The 20208-nt window shown below is 43.9% G+C and overlaps 1 protein-coding gene across 1 annotated transcript; it reads right to left on the bottom strand.

Annotated features, from left to right (window-relative positions):
* Nucleotides 1-212: 212 nt before the first annotated feature.
* On the bottom strand, nt 213-20196 carry MED30 (mediator complex subunit 30). Its single transcript, XM_040354879.1, has 4 exons — nt 19930-20196; nt 12802-12960; nt 1738-1848; nt 213-385 (listed from the first exon to the last, which is right to left on the bottom strand). The coding sequence occupies exons 1-4, from the start codon at nt 20110-20112 to the stop codon at nt 290-292; spliced, it is 549 nt and encodes a 182-aa protein (XP_040210813.1). The 5' UTR covers nt 20113-20196; the 3' UTR covers nt 213-289.
* Nucleotides 20197-20208: the final 12 nt, after the last annotated feature.

The following is a 20208-nucleotide window of genomic DNA, read 5'->3' as shown; positions in this document are numbered from 1 at the left end:
CAGCAGCCTAAACATGTTCTCCCTTTTCACAGTCCCTAGATTAGAAAAAAAATGCTCACACCATATCTATATTCTAAGTAAACCAACAGCAGCTTGGGAATTAAACAGACATTGAGTGTAGATCATGCCCAGGAAATGTCACTTTCTTTTTTTTTTTTTAATCAGGTATAAAATATACATACTATTTTACAACACATTACTCCAACCACAACTCATATGAAACGGTATTTATTACACAAAATGAAAAAAAGTTAAAAAAAATTAAATATATATATATATCAGGACGATATTAGTTTCTCATTGCAAGCATTGCGTTTATATCCCAGATAAGATTCCGTAACTGATCCATTATTTGCTTCAACTGCTGATTCTTCTGTTTTAATTTCTGCAAAGGAGAGAGAAAACATGACATCACTAGTCTAGAAGAACTTAAAGTTAAATTCAAGAATACAACTAAAGTATAAAACAGCTCCTATCCACCTTCTACTCCTATACCAACTACCCTGTAGAAGGAAGGATGCTTCTACTTACCTATTCCCAGGGTTCTCCAATCTTGTAAAGTGATCTCCCCAGCGGTCAGCTTCAGGAGAGAGGAGAGATCGGCAACAATGGATGGAAAGCCTGGGCAGTGACGTCACCCATAGGCTTACTATGAGGCATCTTGTCGGCTGTCAATACTTTCCACAGCCACTGTGAGCCAATCATGTGACCGGACTGGAGCACCCTGAGAATAAATAGGTATAAGCATCTTTCTTCAACAGGGAAGATATAAGCTTAGATAGTTCTAGTCTGAAATTCCACTTAAAGGGTTTGTAAAGGAATTTTTTTTTATCTTAATAGCTTCCTTTACCTTAATGCAGTGCTGTTTTCATGTCTTTATTGTTCGTTTTTGATCTCAAGTTGCTGTAATTCTTCTCTGATCTCCACACTTCCTGGCTGTCTGTTTCCTGATAACCACAGTGCTGGGAGCTTTCTCTCTGTGGTCACTAATCAAGGAGGTGTGATTACTGTGTGTCTGAAACCCCTTAGCACCAATCAGTTTCGCTTTACAAACCATCACTGCCCTGTATTGGCTCTGTGGCTCTGTACATCACAGAGGCATGGAACAACATGCAAAAACTAAACTGAAACTGTAGGTACATTATATGATTGATTATCTATTTTTAAAAGAAATCAGTTAACTATTATGTCTCTATACCCTGTAAACAGTAATTTCAGCAAAAAAATGTTTTTCCTTTACAACTCCTTTAAATGCATAGCAATAGAACTACAACCATCAAGCCTAGAAATTGGTCGCACACTGGAACTCCAACTTACCTTGATGTCATCTTTATTGTCAAAAGGGTCAGACAGATACAGACGCGTCTACCACTGTCTGTATCTGTCTGACGGTTTTGACGCTAAAGATGTCATCTGCCCTGAATAGTAAGGCAAGTTAGAAGACAGAAGGTGGAAACGTGCACAACAAAGCCCGGCCACTATACAGACAGGTGAGGATACAGCTTCAGCCTGAGCTCCTCCTGACTTCACTTCTGTGTCATATTTGGGAGGTTTGTCGTGATTCGATCAGCACGTTTTTTGAGTAGTAAGGCAAGTTGTTGCACAGCCACCTTCAGGTATGGGCAGAATATCTGCTTCTCCAGTTCTGCAATGTGCACAAAACACCATGAACTGTGCCCCCTGTAGGCAGCAGTCATAAGCGCTGACATTTGTAGCCCAGGCACATGGCTGCCATACCTTATTTACTTCCATGATTTCCCTTCGTTCTTCACTTGCGTATCGCAGCTGACTGGCCGGCCCACGGTCATCATTCTTCCAGTAGTCGTCTTCCACGTAGGGGATCAGTTGCTGGAAATCAACAGACACAGCAATACATTAAGCCTAGCCAATCATGAGGCAAAAATAGTGGAAAATAGTGTAGCGCTATGGTCAATGGTATCTGTGAAATTCAAAACCACTATTTGCTCCTGTAAAGAGTATATAATATCAATAAATTCACATGTAAATTCCTGCATGGAATCTACTATTAAAACGAAAAATAAATAAATAAAAGTCCAATATGTGTATTAAAGTCCATATAGACGAATCACCACGTGAATAAAATTGAGGAGAAATCTTGATGATATTCCAAATATGTATATTCAAATATGAGTGATCACCACCACCGATGAGGATAAATGGAGGCTTACCGGAGCTGGTGGACTTGAGCTGACATACGTCACTGCAAGTCAGATTAGGCTTATAGTACTAGTGTTAGTACACAGGATCTGGTGGTACGGACATCCAGGGCCCTGGTTCAGCTGTTAGTTCAGATATACCGGTATGATAAGGAAGCCTTAGATTCGTATAGCTCCACATGAGCCGGGTAATTCAAAAGAAACAAGAGAAGAAAGATAGCCACATAGCGTAATCCAGTAAAAAACTATGTGTTTTAATTGAAATAAAAATCAAGTACACTCACATGTATCCTGACATAAAATCGCGTGGCATATATGTTTGAGGCGGCAGTGGAGACGACCCAACGTTTCGTGTTAAAAACACATCATCTGGGGTGCCTCTCCACTGAAGCCCCCTAGAATTTATAACAGACAAAATGACTATACCTCCAATCAAAATGTGACGTGTTGTCTCCCCCCACGCAGCGCTGCTATTGCTGAATACTTCCTGGTCTCAAACATGGCCGAACGGCGTGCGTTCCAAGCCTCGTTTTGAGATCAACTCTGCTTGGTAATTTGGAGTCTGGCCCATTGTATACGGCATACAGCCTTGCCAAAAATATTTAATGTGACGGGGCTCCGTGTAGCGTACAACGCTAAGGAAGCACAACGTGCGTTCCAAATATGCGTTCCACGCCTCGTCTGGAACGTAGACATCCAATAGGACCGGATGATTCAGCGTCACTTCCGGGCGACATGCGCTCCAGATGTGAAAACCAGACGGGCAGGAAGTGTGTCAAATGGCACCGCTCATCTAGGAGCGTTCTAATAGGGTAAACGGACATGTCACTGGCCAACAGGAGTGTAATGGTTAGCAAAGAAAAACAGAAATGCCGCTGAAATTACTAAATATTAAGGGGAGAGAATAAACGGAGGATATAGTGGGCATTGGTATTATGTCATTAAAGAATAAAAATAAAATTAAATTCAAAAGTAAATGAAAATGGGGACAGCGATCCAAGCACTGTTCACGTGGATAAATGAAAATACCACATATATCCCACAGACATATAATATGCACATCTTACTAAATGGGCATATATATGTTAAGACTTGATAGTTAATTTAATAAACCTATCATACATAAAATTATAAATGAATACAGACTCATATTGATTGTTGAACAGTAAGTGATAATATATGGACACAAATCCAAAAAATTAAATTAAAACTGTCACGGTGAGTGCTGCGGGTAGGTGAAACAAAACGTCACTCATAAGAATATACATATCACTTGTTCAATTTTGGTACATTAATGCATATTCCAGGAAAAAGGAGGGGAAAGGGGGGAAGAATTACTACGATTGATTGATAAAGGAATTAATGTCCCACTCGACGTTCATGCCGAGAGGGACATAAGTTTGGAGTTCGAAGATCCAATACGTTTCTAGACGTGATACACCTCGAGTCATAGCTCCGCCTCTCCAAGGGGGCGTGTATTTGTCTATAACAGTAAATTGTGTCCCAGTTGGGTCTCTATGATGGAACTGTTTATAGTGCCTAGGGACAGGGTGTTTGGTATCACCCCCTTTGATAAGGGCAATATGTTCTCCTACCCTAATTGCGAACGTGCGTATGGTCCGCCCCACGTATTGCTTGCCACAAGGGCAAGTAATTAGATAGACAATATAGTTAGTTTCGCAAGTGCAAAATGATTTAATACTATATTGTCTAGATGTGACCGTGGATGTAAATTGGGCGATTTTACGCTTTCCTAGCGCATTATGCTGGCAAACTTGGCATTTTTTACAAGGATAGAAACCAACCATGTTATGGAAAAAAGAACTCTTAATAGGCGGGTTAATGATGTTGGGGGCAACAAGGCTTTGCAAAGAAGGGACACCTTTAAATATTACCTTTGCCTGGTCGGGTAGTAATGGACCCAAAACGTTGTCTCCTCTCAAAACATTCCAATGCCTATTAATTATACTTTTAATCTGTCTGTACTGTATTGAGTAGGATGTAAGCATGGCGAATTTAAACCCAGCATCTGGTTCACGTTTAGGTTTGACAGATATTAGTGACTTTCTGCTGAGTGATAGTACACGTTGTATTTCACTATCAACCTCACTGGCTGCATAACCCTTATCCAAAAAACGTGACTTCAAAATATCAGCTTGGGCCAGATATGCGTCATTATCGCTACAGTTCCTACGGAGCCGAAGGAACTGGCTCCGGGGAACAGAGCGAAGCCAGGATGGGTGGTGGCAACTTCCCATGGGAATGTACCCATTACGATCGGTGGATTTGAAGTGGGTCTTAAATTTAAATTGGCAATCAACTAGCGATATTTCCAAATCTAGGAAATGAACACTGCTAGTACTGGACTCATAAGTAAGCATAATGCCCCGATCGTTGGAATTGAGTAGCTCAAAAAACGCATTTAGTGATTCTAGGGTGCCCTTCCATAGGAGGAGGATGTCGTCTATGTATCTAACCCAGACGACCAAGGATGGATCGCCTAGTGCATAGACGACATCCTCCTCCCACTTGGCCATAAATAAATTGGCCAAGCTGGGGGCAAATTTAGCCCCCATTGCGACTCCGCGTTTTTGGAGATAATATTTCTGATTGAACCAAAAATAGTTTTTTTTAGTAGCAAACTCAAGTAATTCCATCAAATAATCGCATTGAAACTGAGCCAATGAATGTTCTTTGTCCAGATAGTATTGGACTGCTTTAATTCCCAATTCATGCGGTATATTGGTATATAATGAAGCTACGTCCGCTGTAGCCAAAATGTAGCCCTCCTGTATTACCAAATTCTCAAGAAGGCGGATAGTATCGCCTGTATCCTTCAGATATGAAGGCATCTTCTTTACGATAGGTTGGAGATAGTGGTCAATATACCGACCTATACGTGAGGTAATTGAATTGATACCACTCACGATAGGTCGGCCGGGCGGATGAGTGGGGTTTTTATGTATTTTCGGCAGAAAATAAATCGTAGGTATTCGAGGGACTTTGGGGATCAAATATGCACTTTCTTTATTATTACACCGAACTGAGTGGTATGTTCTTACGTCTGAAAAACATCATGACGTCAGAGCTACACACCCAGTGGGACATCATCTTTCTTGACCAATACATCTGAGGGCATGGTCCCCAGGAGCCTTCGGTGGGAGATCAACCCCCAACAGGGTGATACGGACATAGAGTCTTGGTATAAGTATTTTAATGATGCTGGTACCAATTTTCTCAGTTTTCTTATATCAAGGAAGAAAGCTAGACTTCTATCCCTTGATAAAGAGATTAAGGAACTTAGAGATAAGTTACTTTTATATAAAAACTCTATAGAGTACAATTCACTTTCTTCCAGTCTTCAAAACCATCTCGAAAGAGAGGACAAGGAACAACGTGCCAAAAAACACAAAAAATATTCTCGTGATTTGGGTGATTACAAATCTAGAATAGTCTTTAAGTGCAAAAATCCTTTACATCCGGCATTCCTATGGACACTGTTCCAGCCGTTATGACAGGACATATAGCCACTCCTCCCAATATCTTACCTACTATTGTAGCTGGGTCCACTCCATCTATGAGACCCAATGTATTTCCTTTACCCCAAAGGTCACAGCCAGCGCCTTCGACCCCAAGTGGTCAACCTCGGGGCCGAGGCAATAATAGAGGTAGAAAGGGAGGTAGAGGACACTCTAGAGGTACCTCCCAAAATACAGGATCTTACTATCATTATCCTGATCAAGGGAGACACCCACCTGGCACTTCTTCAGTTCCTTATGAAGATCGTTATGAGAATTATTACCATACTCATAATACCTCCACACTTCCTGTACATAATAGGTTCTCTCCTCTTAGAGATTCTCGTTCATACGATCAATATCATACGAGAGACGATTATGTACAGTCCCCATATCAACACAACCAACGGGACTCTCATGGTGGGCGGGGTTTTCGCGAGGACCATCCACCTCGCAGAAAAAATCCAAACCCAAGAGAGGATGTAGAGGAGGATACAGGGTACAGAAAAGAAAAGAGAAGAAGGGTATAAGTGGACAGGGTATTTTTAATTTGAGTACAGTTATACTCACCCCTGCCGAACAGTCAGTTTTGGATAAGGGCCTTAAGTTCGCCCCTCCAAAAAAATTAAACAAGTTTAATACATTTATTGATCTTCAAAAGTATGTTAGGAAAATCAATATACAAAAGGTATATGATATCCAATACACATCAATTTGAAGACCGAGCTGCGACTTCAGGTACAGTTCATTCGGGGCTGGCGAATCCATCATTGTTTAATCCGCCTGTCCCCGTTGCTCCGGCTGTAAAAGTTTTTAAGAAATTGGTCTTGAAGGACCTATTACAGCTGAATGTGAAGAGATCCTACCCCCAGCCCTTGTCGTCCGTTGGACTTAAATCATTATGTGACAATAAGGACCTTGTCATACGCCCGGCCGACAAGGGTGGGGGGATTGTGATCCTTGACAAGGTACAATATGAAACAGAAATGTTTCGTATTCTAAATGAACCTGATACATATGTGGAGATAGCGAATAACCCCACATATGTATATAAAAAGCAACTCCAAATTTTGGTAACCAAAGGTATAGATTTAAAAATCCTTAATAATAAAGAAAGTGCATATTTGATCCCCAAAGTCCCTCGAATACCTACGATTTATTTTCTGCCGAAAATACATAAAAACCCCACTCATCCGCCCGGCCGACCTATCGTGAGTGGTATCAATTCAATTACCTCACGTATAGGTCGGTATATTGACCACTATCTCCAACCTATCGTAAAGAAGATGCCTTCATATCTGAAGGATACAGGCGATACTATCCGCCTTCTTGAGAATTTGGTAATACAGGAGGGCTACATTTTGGCTACAGCGGACGTAGCTTCATTATATACCAATATACCGCATGAATTGGGAATTAAAGCAGTCCAATACTATCTGGACAAAGAACATTCATTGGCTCAGTTTCAATGCGATTATTTGATGGAATTACTTGAGTTTGCTACTAAAAAAAACTATTTTTGGTTCAATCAGAAATATTATCTCCAAAAACGCGGAGTCGCAATGGGGGCTAAATTTGCCCCCAGCATGGCCAATTTATTTATGGCCAAGTGGGAGGAGGATGTCGTCTATGCACTAGGCGATCCATCCTTGGTCGTCTGGGTTAGATACATAGACGACATCCTCCTCCTATGGAAGGGCACCCTAGAATCACTAAATGCGTTTTTTGAGCTACTCAATTCCAACGATCGGGGCATTATGCTTACTTATGAGTCCAGTACTAGCAGTGTTCATTTCCTAGATTTGGAAATATCGCTAGTTGATTGCCAATTTAAATTTAAGACCCACTTCAAATCCACCGATCGTAATGGGTACATTCCCATGGGAAGTTGCCACCACCCATCCTGGCTTCGCTCTGTTCCCCGGAGCCAGTTCCTTCGGCTCCGTAGGAACTGTAGCGATAATGACGCATATCTGGCCCAAGCTGATATTTTGAAGTCACGTTTTTTGGATAAGGGTTATGCAGCCAGTGAGGTTGATAGTGAAATACAACGTGTACTATCACTCAGCAGAAAGTCACTAATATCTGTCAAACCTAAACGTGAACCAGATGCTGGGTTTAAATTCGCCATGCTTACATCCTACTCAATACAGTACAGACAGATTAAAAGTATAATTAATAGGCATTGGAATGTTTTGAGAGGAGACAACGTTTTGGGTCCATTACTACCCGACCAGGCAAAGGTAATATTTAAAGGTGTCCCTTCTTTGCAAAGCCTTGTTGCCCCCAACATCATTAACCCGCCTATTAAGAGTTCTTTTTTCCATAACATGGTTGGTTTCTATCCTTGTAAAAAATGCCAAGTTTGCCAGCATAATGCGCTAGGAAAGCGTAAAATCGCCCAATTTACATCCACGGTCACATCTAGACAATATAGTATTAAATCATTTTGCACTTGCGAAACTAACTATATTGTCTATCTAATTACTTGCCCTTGTGGCAAGCAATACGTGGGGCGGACCATACGCACGTTCGCAATTAGGGTAGGAGAACATATTGCCCTTATCAAAGGGGGTGATACCAAACACCCTGTCCCTAGGCACTATAAACAGTTCCATCATAGAGACCCAACTGGGACACAATTTACTGTTATAGACAAATACACGCCCCCTTGGAGAGGCGGAGCTATGACTCGAGGTGTATCACGTCTAGAAACGTATTGGATCTTCGAACTCCAAACTTATGTCCCTCTCGGCATGAACGTCGAGTGGGACATTAATTCCTTTATCAATCAATCGTAGTAATTCTTCCCCCCTTTCCCCTCCTTTTTCCTGGAATATGCATTAATGTACCAAAATTGAACAAGTGATATGTATATACTTATGAGTGACGTTTTGTTTCACCTACCCGCAGCACTCACCGTGACAGTTTTAATTTAATTTTTTGGATTTGTGTCCATATATTATCACTTACTGTTCAACAATCAATATGAGTCTGTATTCATTTATAATTTTATGTATGATAGGTTTATTAAATTAACTATCAAGTCTTAACATATATATGCCCATTTAGTAAGATGTGCATATTATATGTCTGTGGGATATATGTGGTATTTTCATTTATCCACGTGAACAGTGCTTGGATCGCTGTCCCCATTTTCATTTACTTTTGAATTTAATTTTATTTTTATTCTTTAATGACATAATACCAATGCCCACTATATCCTCCGTTTATTCTCTCCCCTTAATATTTAGTAATTTCAGCGGCATTTCTGTTTTTCTTTGCTAACCATTACACTCCTGTTGGCCAGTGACATGTCCGTTTACCCTATTAGAACGCTCCTAGATGAGCGGTGCCATTTGACACACTTCCTGCCCGTCTGGTTTTCACATCTGGAGCGCATGTCGCCCGGAAGTGACGCTGAATCATCCGGTCCTATTGGATGTCTACGTTCCAGACGAGGCGTGGAACGCATATTTGGAACGCACGTTGTGCTTCCTTAGCGTTGTACGCTACACGGAGCCCCGTCACATTAAATATTTTTGGCAAGGCTTTATGCCGTATACAATGGGCCAGACTCCAAATTACCAAGCAGAGTTGATCTCAAAACGAGGCTTGGAACGCACGCCGTTCGGCCATGTTTGAGACCAGGAAGTATTCAGCAATAGCAGCGCTGCGTGGGGGGAGACAACACGTCACATTTTGATTGGAGGTATAGTCATTTTGTCTGTTATAAATTCTAGGGGGCTTCAGTGGAGAGGCACCCCAGATGATGTGTTTTTAACACGAAACGTTGGGTCGTCTCCACTGCCGCCTCAAACATATATGCCACGCGATTTTATGTCAGGATACATGTGAGTGTACTTGATTTTTATTTCAATTAAAACACATAGTTTTTTACTGGATTACGCTATGTGGCTATCTTTCTTCTCTTGTTTCTTTTGAATTACCCGGCTCATGTGGAGCTATACGGATCTAAGGCTTCCTTATCATACCGGTATATCTGAACTAACAGCTGAACCAGGGCCCTGGATGTCCGTACCACCAGATCCTGTGTACTAACACTAGTACTATAAGCCTAATCTGACTTGCAGTGACGTATGTCAGCTCAAGTCCACCAGCTCCGGTAAGCCTCCATTTATCCTCATCGGTGGTGGTGATCACTCATATTTGAATATACATATTTGGAATATCATCAAGATTTCTCCTCAATTTTATTCACGTGGTGATTCGTCTATATGGACTTTAATACACATATTGGACTTTTATTTATTTATTTTTCGTTTTAATAGTAGATTCCATGCAGGAATTTACATGTGAATTTATTGCTATTATATACTCTTTACAGGAGCAAATAGTGGTTTTGAATTTCACAGATACCATTGACCATAGCGCTACACTATTTTCCACTATTTTTGTCTTGCTGATTTGTCTACATTAGCTGTGTTGGCAGCTGGTTTCACTTTCTTTTAAGCAGCGCAGTATACCCACAACCTGTTTCCAATCATGAGGCAAAGACAAGTAATTGTAGAAGGATTTTTTTTTTTTTTTTAACCACTTGTGCTCCCGATGATTTAAGCCCCTTTATGACCAGAGCATGTTTTGCCATTTAGCACCGCGTTACTTTAACCATTTAAGGACTGAGCCTCTTTCTGAGATTTGTTGTTTACAAGTTAAAAACAAAGGGCCAGATCCACGAAGCAGTTACGCTGGCGTATCTATTGATACGCCGCGTAACTGCTAGGTTGCTCCGGCGTATCTTTGTTTTGTATCCACAAAACAAGATACGCCTAAAGCTGGGCTAGATCCGACTGGCGTACGTCTTAGTATGCCGTCGGATCTAAGGTGCATATTTACGCTGGCCGCTAGGTGGCGCTTCCGTCGATTTCAGCGCCGAGTATGCAAATTAGCTAGATACGCGAATCCAAAAACATCCGGCTGGCGCATTTTTTTACGTTGTTTCCATAAGGCTTTTTCCGGTGTAAAGTTACCCCCTGCTATATGAGGCGCAGCCAATGTTGAGTATGGACGTCGTTCCAGCGTCGAATTTTTAAAATTTTACGTTGTTTGCGCAAGTCGTTTTGCGAATAGGGCTTTGCGTAGAATTACGTTCACGTCAAAAGCATTGGCTTGCTGCGGGTTAATTTGGAGCATGCGCACTGGGATACCCCCACGGACGGCGCGTGCGCCATTAAAAAAAAAACGTCATTTACGTTGGGTTAAGACGTATTAACATAAAACACGTCCCCATCTCATCCATTTGAATTGCGCGCCCTTACGCCGGCAGATTTACGCTACGCTGCCGTAACTTTAGAGGAAAGTGCTTTGTGAATACAGCACTTGCCTCTCAAAGTTGCGACGGCGTAGCGTTATTACGATACTCTACATCTGCCGAAAATTACGATGCGCTACGTTGATCTGGCCCAAAGTCTTTTTGCTAGAAAACCTCTAAACATACCTTTTTTTTTTCTAACACCCTAGAGAATAAAATGGTGGTCATTGCAATACTTTGTCACACCGTATTTGCACAGGGGTCTCACAAGCGCACTTTTTTTTTGGAAAAAAACACACTTTTTTTAATTAAAAAAATAAGACAACAGTAAAGTTAGCTCAATTGTTTTTTTATATTGTGAAAGATAATGTTACGCAGAGTAAATTGACACCCAACATGTCACGCTTCAAAATTGCGCCAAACGTTTACCCTTAAAAATCTCTATAGGCAAAGTTTAAAAAAATCTACAGGTTTCATGTTTTGAGTTACAAAGGAGGCCTGGGGCTAGAATTTTTGCTCTCGCTCTACCGATCGCAGCGATCTCTCACAAGTGTGGTTTGAGCACCATTTTCATATGCGGGTGCTGCTCACATATGCATTCACTTCTGCACGCGAGCTGGGCGGGACGGGGCGCGGTTAAAAAAAAATGTCTTTCCTTTTATTTTTTACACAGTTCTTTTTTAAAAAGAAAATTGTGTCACCTTTATACTATTAATAAACATCCCTTGTAATAGAAAAAAGCATGTCATGTACTCTTAAATATGAGATCTGGGGTCATTTACACTAAAATGCATTAAAAAAAATTTAAATGTTGTCATTTAATATTTTTTTTTTTAAAAATGGCCCTTTAGGAGCTATGGGCAGAAGAGCCACGAGAAGGACCCGATCACCTCCGTCACTGTTGACAGCTCTGGTAAGCAGAGGAGGGCACAGGAGAGCGGCTAGAGGGGGGGCCCTCTCCCGCCACAAAAACGATGATATTGCGGCAAATCCGTAGCAGAGACCACCATTAGCTAGCGGCTGCCATAACAGAGATATCCCTCTTCGAACAGCCGACATATCGGGTGCGGCGGTCCGGAAGTGGTTAACTGGTAATTGCGCGGTCATGCAAAGCTGTACCCAAATTTAATTTATAGAATATCTTTCACACAAATAGAGCTTTCTTGTGGTGGGATTTGATCACCTCTGTTTTTTTGCGATATAAAATGAAAAAAAGCAATATCTTTTTTACTTTCTGCTATAAATTATATCCAATAAAAAAAAAATAGAATTTCTTCATAAATTTTGGCCAAAATGTATTCTGCTACATGTCTTTGATAAAAAGAAATCCCAAGAAGTGTATATTGATTGGTTTGCGTAAACGTTATATCGCCTCCAAACTATGATATACACTGGAATTTGCATATATATTTTTTAATACTACGAATGGCAGTGATCAGTGACTTATGGTGGAACTGCAATAGTGCGACGGAAAATCTGACACTGAGGGGACTTTTTAACTGCCACTGACATTACCAGTGACACTGTACTAATGACACTGGTTGGGAAGGGGTTAACATCTAGGAACGATCAAAGGGTTTAACCGTGTGCCTAACTATGTGTAATGTGCTGTTTTCTTTTACTAAATAGTAGACACCATAAGATGCCCAAAATGTACCTTTGGACCACAACCCATAAACAGGCCTCGACCTCAGTTCTGTCTCAGGTCTCCAAGCACCGCCCCCCCCCCCCCCCCATCATCCCAGAACCCATGCAGGCGCTGCTTTGCTTGTTATTTAGCCGCATTGGTTTATAGGATAGCAGGGAGGTCACTACAGTCTCAGCAGTTCCTCACCTCGACAGGCACAGGGTCCAGTCCAGCGCAGTTCTCGTTACATTTATCGTACACCAACCTCAACTTGCGGAACAGAATGGAAAGCTGCCGCAGGTGCTCCTGTAACTTCCCCAGTCGGTCCTGGTAGGTCCCTGTATGATAGGTAACACCGTTTGGCAGCTGTAGAAAAAAAGAAAAAAAAAAAAACACACATTACAGTTAAGTCTGTAAATCAAGGTAAAGACATATAAGCTATATATTTTCTAATGTCACTAAACCCACATAAAAAAAAAAAAAAAATCAATATATTCTGTATTATGTGCCGTCCATACTCGCTCAGTCACTATGAGATTTGTTTTCTGCAAAAAAGAAACTGGTTGATCCTGCTGCTCTCTATCTCCCCCTTCTGTCCGTGTCCCCAATTCAGCTATGGATTTTGCAGAGCAGTGTTTAGCAGGAGTAACGGTTATCTGACGTGCTGGTTCCAGCTATCGTGGAAGTTCCAGCGCATGTGCAAGCTGATGTGCTGAGATGGTTCCAGCTATCGGGAAAGTTCCTTCAAGGACTGCGCAGGTGCAAACTTGCTGACGGAAATCTCCGAACCGCGGCCGGAATCCAGGGTGACGTGGATTTCGAGGTCTTTTTTTAACATCCACCAATCCATGGGGATGTTAAAGAATGAGCCTGGATGCCGGGCGAGGTTCGGAGATTTCCGTCGGGAAGTTTGCGCCTGCGCTGTCATTGAAGGAACTTCCCTGTTAGGGGAACATTAAGGACAAGTCACCGGCTTGCTTCTGGATTTGTTCCAAAGCCGTGATCCTCTCACACCCTTTATTATTACAATCAGCTGTGGGCTGGATGGATGGGGAAAAAAAAAAAAAAAAAAAGAGCGCGAGTTCAGCTACAGATGAGTTTAGAAGACGCCCGGACTCATCACCTGCCCATAACAAGTCACGAGAGATGAGCACGGGTTCAGACCAAACCCAAAAGCAAGCCGTCACTCCTGCCTAATCAGTCGCCACCATGGCATTCTGGACGCAACATGGAGGTGGAGAAACATGTGACATCAGGTATTTGGTCAATGTTATAAAGCATCTCTGCCCCTTTGTTACATGCCGAATGCCCTGGTTGAAGTTGATTGGTCAATGATGTCAAGATCATCCCTGCCCCCTTTGTTACATGCCGAATGGTCACTGATGTCAAGAGGATCCAATAGTTACGGCTGGTTGGTTGCCGATTTGGCAGGAGTGACGGCTTGTTTCTGGATTTGGTCCAAAGCCGTGATCATCTCTACCAACACTTTACCGACTGGAGAGGAGCTCGGGCATCCTCCACCTTCACCCCTACCAGAACTCACACCCTTTATTACTCCAATGAGCTGAGGGTGGGATGGGCAGGAACCACATGGGGAAAAAAGTTTAGCTACAGATGAGTCAAGAGGACACCCGGGCTCATCACCCATTTATAACAAGTCACTAGAGATGGGCATTGGTTTGGGTTTAAACCAAAAACAGAAGCAAGCTGTCACTCCCACCAAATCAGCGCCCAATCTTCAGTAACCAGAGCATTCTACATGTAACAAAGGGGCGGGGATGCTCATGACATCATTGCCCCAATGTATCCGTGATTGGTCAATGATGTCAGGACCCTGCCTCTATGACATGCCCTAGTTGCAGCTGATTGGTCAATGTCATCACGAGCATCCCCAACTTTTTGGTATGTGTGAAATGACCTGTTTAGAGCCGATTGGTCAATGATGTTGCGAGAATCCCCCCCCCCCCCCTTCCCTCCCTTTTTTACGTACCAAATGCCCTGGCTGCAGCCGATTGGCCAATGATGTAATTAGCAATCCTTCCCCTTTGGTATGTACGAAATGCCCTGGTTGCAGCCGATTGGTCAATGTCATGAACATTCTCTCCCATTTTTTTACGTGATGAATGCTCTGATTACAGCAGACTGGTTAACCACTTAAGGACCGCCTCATGTACATATACGTCAGCAGAATGGCACAGGCAGGCACATGCACGTATATATACGTGCCCTGCTTGACGTGGGTCCGATCGGGACACCCCCCGGTACATGCGGCGGTCCCCGTGGCTTCAGGAGCGATCCGGGACAACGCCGCGGCTATTTGTTTATAGCTGCTCCGTCGCGATCGCTCCCCGGAGCTGAAGAACGGGGTGAGCCGTGTGTAAACACGGCTTCCCCGTGCTTCACTGTGTCGGCGCATCGCTCGCGTCATTTCCTTTATAGGGAAGACACGATCGATGACGTCATTCCTACAGCCACACCCCCCTACACTAGTAAACACATACACAGTGATCCCTAAATGTTACAGCGCCCCCTGTGTTTAACTCCCAAACTGCAACTGTCATTTTCACAATAAAGAATGCAATTTAAATGCATTTTTTGCTGTGAAAATGACAATTGTCATTGAAAATGTGTCAAAATTGTCCAAAGTGTCCGCCATAATGTCGCAGTCACGAAAAAAATCGCTGATCGCCGCCATTATTTGTTAAAAAAATTAAAATAAATAAAAATGCAAAAAAACTATCCCCTTTTTTGTAAACACTCTAAATTTTGCGCAAACCAACCGATAAACGATTATTGCGATTTTTTTTACCAAAAATAGGTAGAAGAATACGTATCGGCCTAAACTGAGGAAAAAAAAATGTTTATATATGTTTTTGGGGGATATTTATTATAGCAAAAAGTAAAAAATATTGCATTTTTTTCAAAATTGTCGCTCTATTTTGGTTTATAGCGCAAAAAATAAAAACCGCAGAGGTGATCAAATACCACCAAAAGAAAGCTCTATTTGTGGGGAAAAAAAGACGCCAATTTTGTTTGGGAGCCATGTCGCACGACCGCGCAATTGTCTGTTAAAGCGACGCAGTCCCGAACTGTAAAAACCCCTTGGGTCTTTAGGCAGCATTTTGGTCCTGGGCTTAAGTGGTTAATGAGGTCACAAGAATCCCCGCCCCTTTATGTGCAGAATGCCCTAGTCGCAGCCGATTGGCCAATGATGTTATGGCCATCACCGCCCCTTTATGTGCAGAATGCCCTGGTTGCGTTGATTGGTCGATGTCATCACCAGCATCCCTTCCACTTTGGGATGTGTGGAACGCCCCGTTTATCAACAAACGTTTACCACTTGTAGGTATGTGTGGAATGTAGAGCTTTAACCACTTCAGCCCTGGAAGAATTCACCCCCTTCCTGACCAGAGCACTTTTTGCGATTTGGTGCTGCGTCGCTTTAACTGACAATTGCGCGGTCGTACGACGTTGTACCTAAACAAAATCGACGTCCTTTTTTTCCCCCCACAAATAGAGCTTTCTTTTGGTGGTATTTGATCACCTCTGCATTTTTTTTTTGCGCCATAAACAAAAAAAAGTGCGACAATTTAGAAAAAAAAATTATATATATATAATTTTTTTTTTACTTTTTGCTATAATAAATATCCCCCAAAAATATATATATAAAAAAAAAACGTTTTTTTCCTCAGGTTTAGGCCAATATGTGTTCTACATAATTTTGTAAAAAAAAAAAAAAAAAATCGCAATAAGCATATATTGGTTTGCGCAAAACTTATATTATAGCGTTTACAAAATAGGGGATAGTTTTATGGCATTTTTATTATTATTATTAGTAGTAGTAATGGCGGTGATCTGCAATTTATATCGTGACTGCGATATTGCGGCGGACACATCGGACACTTTTGACGCTATTTTGGGACCATTATCATTTGGCTATAAAAATGCACGGATTACTGTGTAAATGACACTGGCAGGAAAGGGGTTATGCGTGTCCTAGGGAGTGATTCTAACTGTGGGGGGGTGGGCTACCAGTGACACGACACTGATCATTGCTCCCAATGACAGGGAGCAGTAGATCAGTGTCCTGTCACTAGGCAGAACAGGGAAATGCCTTGTTTACACAGGCATCTCCCTGTTCAGCCTCTCCGTGACCCGATCGCAGGACATCGAGTCCATGGATCCTGTGGACACAGTCAGGGAGCGTGCGGCAGGCATGCGCCCACAATGCTGCGATTTAAAGGGGACGTATCTGTACGCCCATTTGCCCAGCCAAGTCATTGTGCTGATGTATATCGTCGTGCGCTGGGCGGCATGTGGTTAAAGTGATTGTAAAGCCTCAAGGGTTTTTCCCCCCAATAAATTCTATATATTAAGGTGAAAACCCGTCTGTGCAGCAGCCCCCCCCCTTTTTTTTTATTACCTGAGCGCGATGTGATCAGTGTAGATGTCCCCTTTCACACTAGCCGGTTACCAGCTCTCTCAGGCTGTGACAGCGTGGGGAAAGGAATGCCGATAACCTGCAAGTGTGTTTACATTGTGATCAGCTGTGATTGGACACAGCTGATCACATGGTAAAGAGCCGATGTTATCGGCTCTTTACCCCGATCTGTGATGCGCTGTGTCACAACTCATCACGAGCCAAGAACGGTAGGATGTCACATGACGTCCATCCAGAACGAGGGCAGTCCCGTCCGGCCCTCACTTGACTATATGGTGTTAAAGCTGATTAGTTAATGATGTCGCAGCATATTCTCTCCTTTGTTATGTGCAGAATGCCCTGGTTGTAGCCGATTGGTCAATATGGTCATTCGCATCCCGGCCCCTTCAACACGTGCAGAATGTCCTAGTTGTATCCGATTGATCAATGTTGTCACACGCATCCCCTGCCCCTTTTGTTATGTGCAGAATGTCCTAGTTGTAGCCGATTGGTGAATGTCGTCACAAGCACCCTGGTGACTTGTCATTAAGGTTCCCCTAACTAGAAAGTTCCTTTAAGGACTGCGCAGGCGTAATCCTTGCCGACGGAAATCTCCGAACCCCCGCCGGCATCCAGGCTCATTCTTTGGCATCCCCGTGGATAGGAGGATGTTAAAAAAAAAAGAGCCAGGAGGCCGAGCGAGCGGAGCGAGCCGTCCGGCCACTTTCCTCAAATTCCACGTCGCCCTGGATGGCCGAGGTTCGGAGATTTCCGTTGTTAAGGATTGCGCCTGCGCAGTCCTTAAAGGAACTTTCTCGTTAGCCGGAACCATATCGGCAGATCACCGGCCCCTTCATCATGTGCAGAATGCCCTAGTTGTAGCTGATTGGTCAATGTCGTCACAAGCATCCCCGCCCCTTTGTTACGTTCAGAATGCCCTAGTTGTAGCTGATTGGTCAATGTCGTCACATGCATCCCCGCCCCTTTGTTATGTGCAGAATGGACTAGTTGTAGCTGATTAGTCAATGTCGTCACATGCATCCCCGCCCCTTTGTTATGTGCAGAATGGACTAGTTGTAGCCGATTGGTCAATGTCGTCACATGCATCCCCACCCCTTTGTTATGTGCAGAATGGACTAGTTGTAGCTGATTGGTCAATGTCGTCACATGCATCCCTGCCCTTTTTGTCACAAGCAGAATGTCCTGGTCGTGGCCGATTGGGCGGCTTTGATATATGCTCATCCCTATGGACACATTATAGTCTGGAGCTGATCTTGGGTCCTTTAGTCTCACCTCTGTTGGAATTTGCTCTTTTTCCCCCCACCAATGATCTGCAGGCGGGTGACTCCCATCTCACTGGCCAGGATTCAGGTAGAATTGCGCATAATTTACGGAGGCGCAGGGCAACGTTTTTGCCCTGCGCCCCCACAAATTTGCTCCGCTGCCCTTGATTCACGGAGCAGAAGCTCCGTAAATTGCGTGGGCGCGCCGGCAAAATGCCCGGCGCAAGAGCACGCAATTTAAATGATCCCGTAGGGGGCGGGAATCATTTAAATTAGGCGCGTTCCCGCGCCGATCGTAGAGCGCATGCTCCGTCGGGAAACTTTCCCGACGTGCATTGCGGCAAATGACGTCGCAAGGACGTCATTTGCTTCAAAGTGAACGTGAATGGCGTCCAGCGCCATTCATGATTCACTTACGCAAAGTACGTAAAATTCTAATTTCGCGACGGGTATACGTAGCAGGGGCAGCCTTGCGCGAAAACCGCCGTACGTAAACAACGGAAATTGCGTACGCAGGGCTCGCGCAACGTTGTGAATCGGTGTTAGTATGCAATTTGCATACTATACACTGAGCACAACGGGAACGCCACCTAGCGGCCTCCGCAAGAATGCAGCCTAAGATATGCGGGCATAAGAGCCTCATGCCGCGCAGATCTTAGGCTGCAGTCGGCGTAACGAGGTTCCTGAATCAGGAGCATTCGTTACGCCGGGGCAAGTAAGCAATTGCGCTGTGTAACCTATGGTTACACAGGCGCAATTGCTTCTTGAATCCAGCCCTCTGTTTACAATGATCAGCGGCTGGGAACGTCCCGGCTCACTTGGAGGAGTCTGGCTGACCCCCACGCTCCTCTCCTATGGAGTGAATGGAGGCCTCAGTGCTGCTGATCTCCTGCATCCTCTTTGCAGCCATTACACACACACATATATATTAGGGTTCCCCGTGGTGCCGCCCATTACAGGGGTGTCGTATAGCGCAGAAGAGAGAGAGCCGCCGCCTGGTTGATTAGAGCGCCGGGAACATAAGTTTTTCAATTCAATAGCGGCTTGTTCCCCGCTGCGCGCCGTCACATACAGCCCCTCCTCTTTGTCCGGGGGACTTTGACAGACAGATCACCCACGGGTGATCTATCAAAGTTCCCCGGACAAGGAGGAGGGGCTGTATGTGACAGCGCACGGTGGAGAACAAACCGCTATTGAATTGAAAAACGTATGTTCCCGGCGCTCTAATCAACCAGGCGGCAGCGGCTCTCCTCGCTCTTCCCCCGCACAGGCTGGCTGCACTGAAAACACACAGGCTGGCTGCATCTGATGGGCACTGGAGAGACTGCATTGATCTCCTGTACCATGTCCCCAGTCTCCGACCATCTCCTGTGTAAAAATATATATATATTTTTAAACTTTCGGTAATCTGTAATTTGCGATGGCAGCTTCACATTTCTTAGGAAACCAGCAGACGTCTCAGTTTTATCCCCTGTGACAACACTAGAGCACAACTAGGCGCCAGGAGCAGAGCGTTGTCACCCTGTCACAGGAAGTGGGTCTTCCATGACAGGATCCTTCTAATACACTCTGCAGGCTGACATGTCTGGGATGAGTGAATGGCGCCCGCAGTGTCCGTGGCGCAGCGCTCACCTGCATGTTGCGCAGCAGTTGGAAGATCTCCATGGTGCGGAATACGATGTCCTGCACCGTCTCCTGTCCGATCCGGCATAGGGACGCCGTGTTCACCTCCCGGGGGGCGGATGAGGGAGGAGGAGCGGGGAAACCCCCGGGAGCCCCCGCCATTCCCCCTCCGGAGAGCGGAGGAGTGGACATATCGTACCGGGCCTGACTGCAAACAGTGCCGAATTACTATTCCCTCTGCCCTCCACAAGATGGCGGAGAAGAGCCGCGCAATCTATATAGTCTGCT

Source organism: Rana temporaria, chromosome 5, assembly GCF_905171775.1.
Source record: "Rana temporaria chromosome 5, aRanTem1.1, whole genome shotgun sequence".
Classification (NCBI taxonomy): Eukaryota; Metazoa; Chordata; class Amphibia; order Anura; family Ranidae; genus Rana; species Rana temporaria.
The sequence above is the reverse complement of the archived record's forward strand: the minus strand, read 5'-3'. Positions and strand labels throughout refer to the sequence as shown.

Coding starts and splice junctions, on each gene's coding strand:
- MED30 (XM_040354879.1), bottom strand. CDS start 20,112: ATGTCCACTCCTCCGCTCTCCGGAGGGGGAATGGCGGGGGCTCCCGGG. Junction 12,961..19,929: donor AACTGCTGCGCAACATGCAG/GTGAGCGCTGCG, acceptor TTTTTTCTACAG/CTGCCAAACGGTGTTACCTA. Junction 386..1,737: donor AAATCATGGAAGTAAATAAG/GTATGGCAGCCA, acceptor TCTCCTTTGCAG/AAATTAAAACAGAAGAATCA.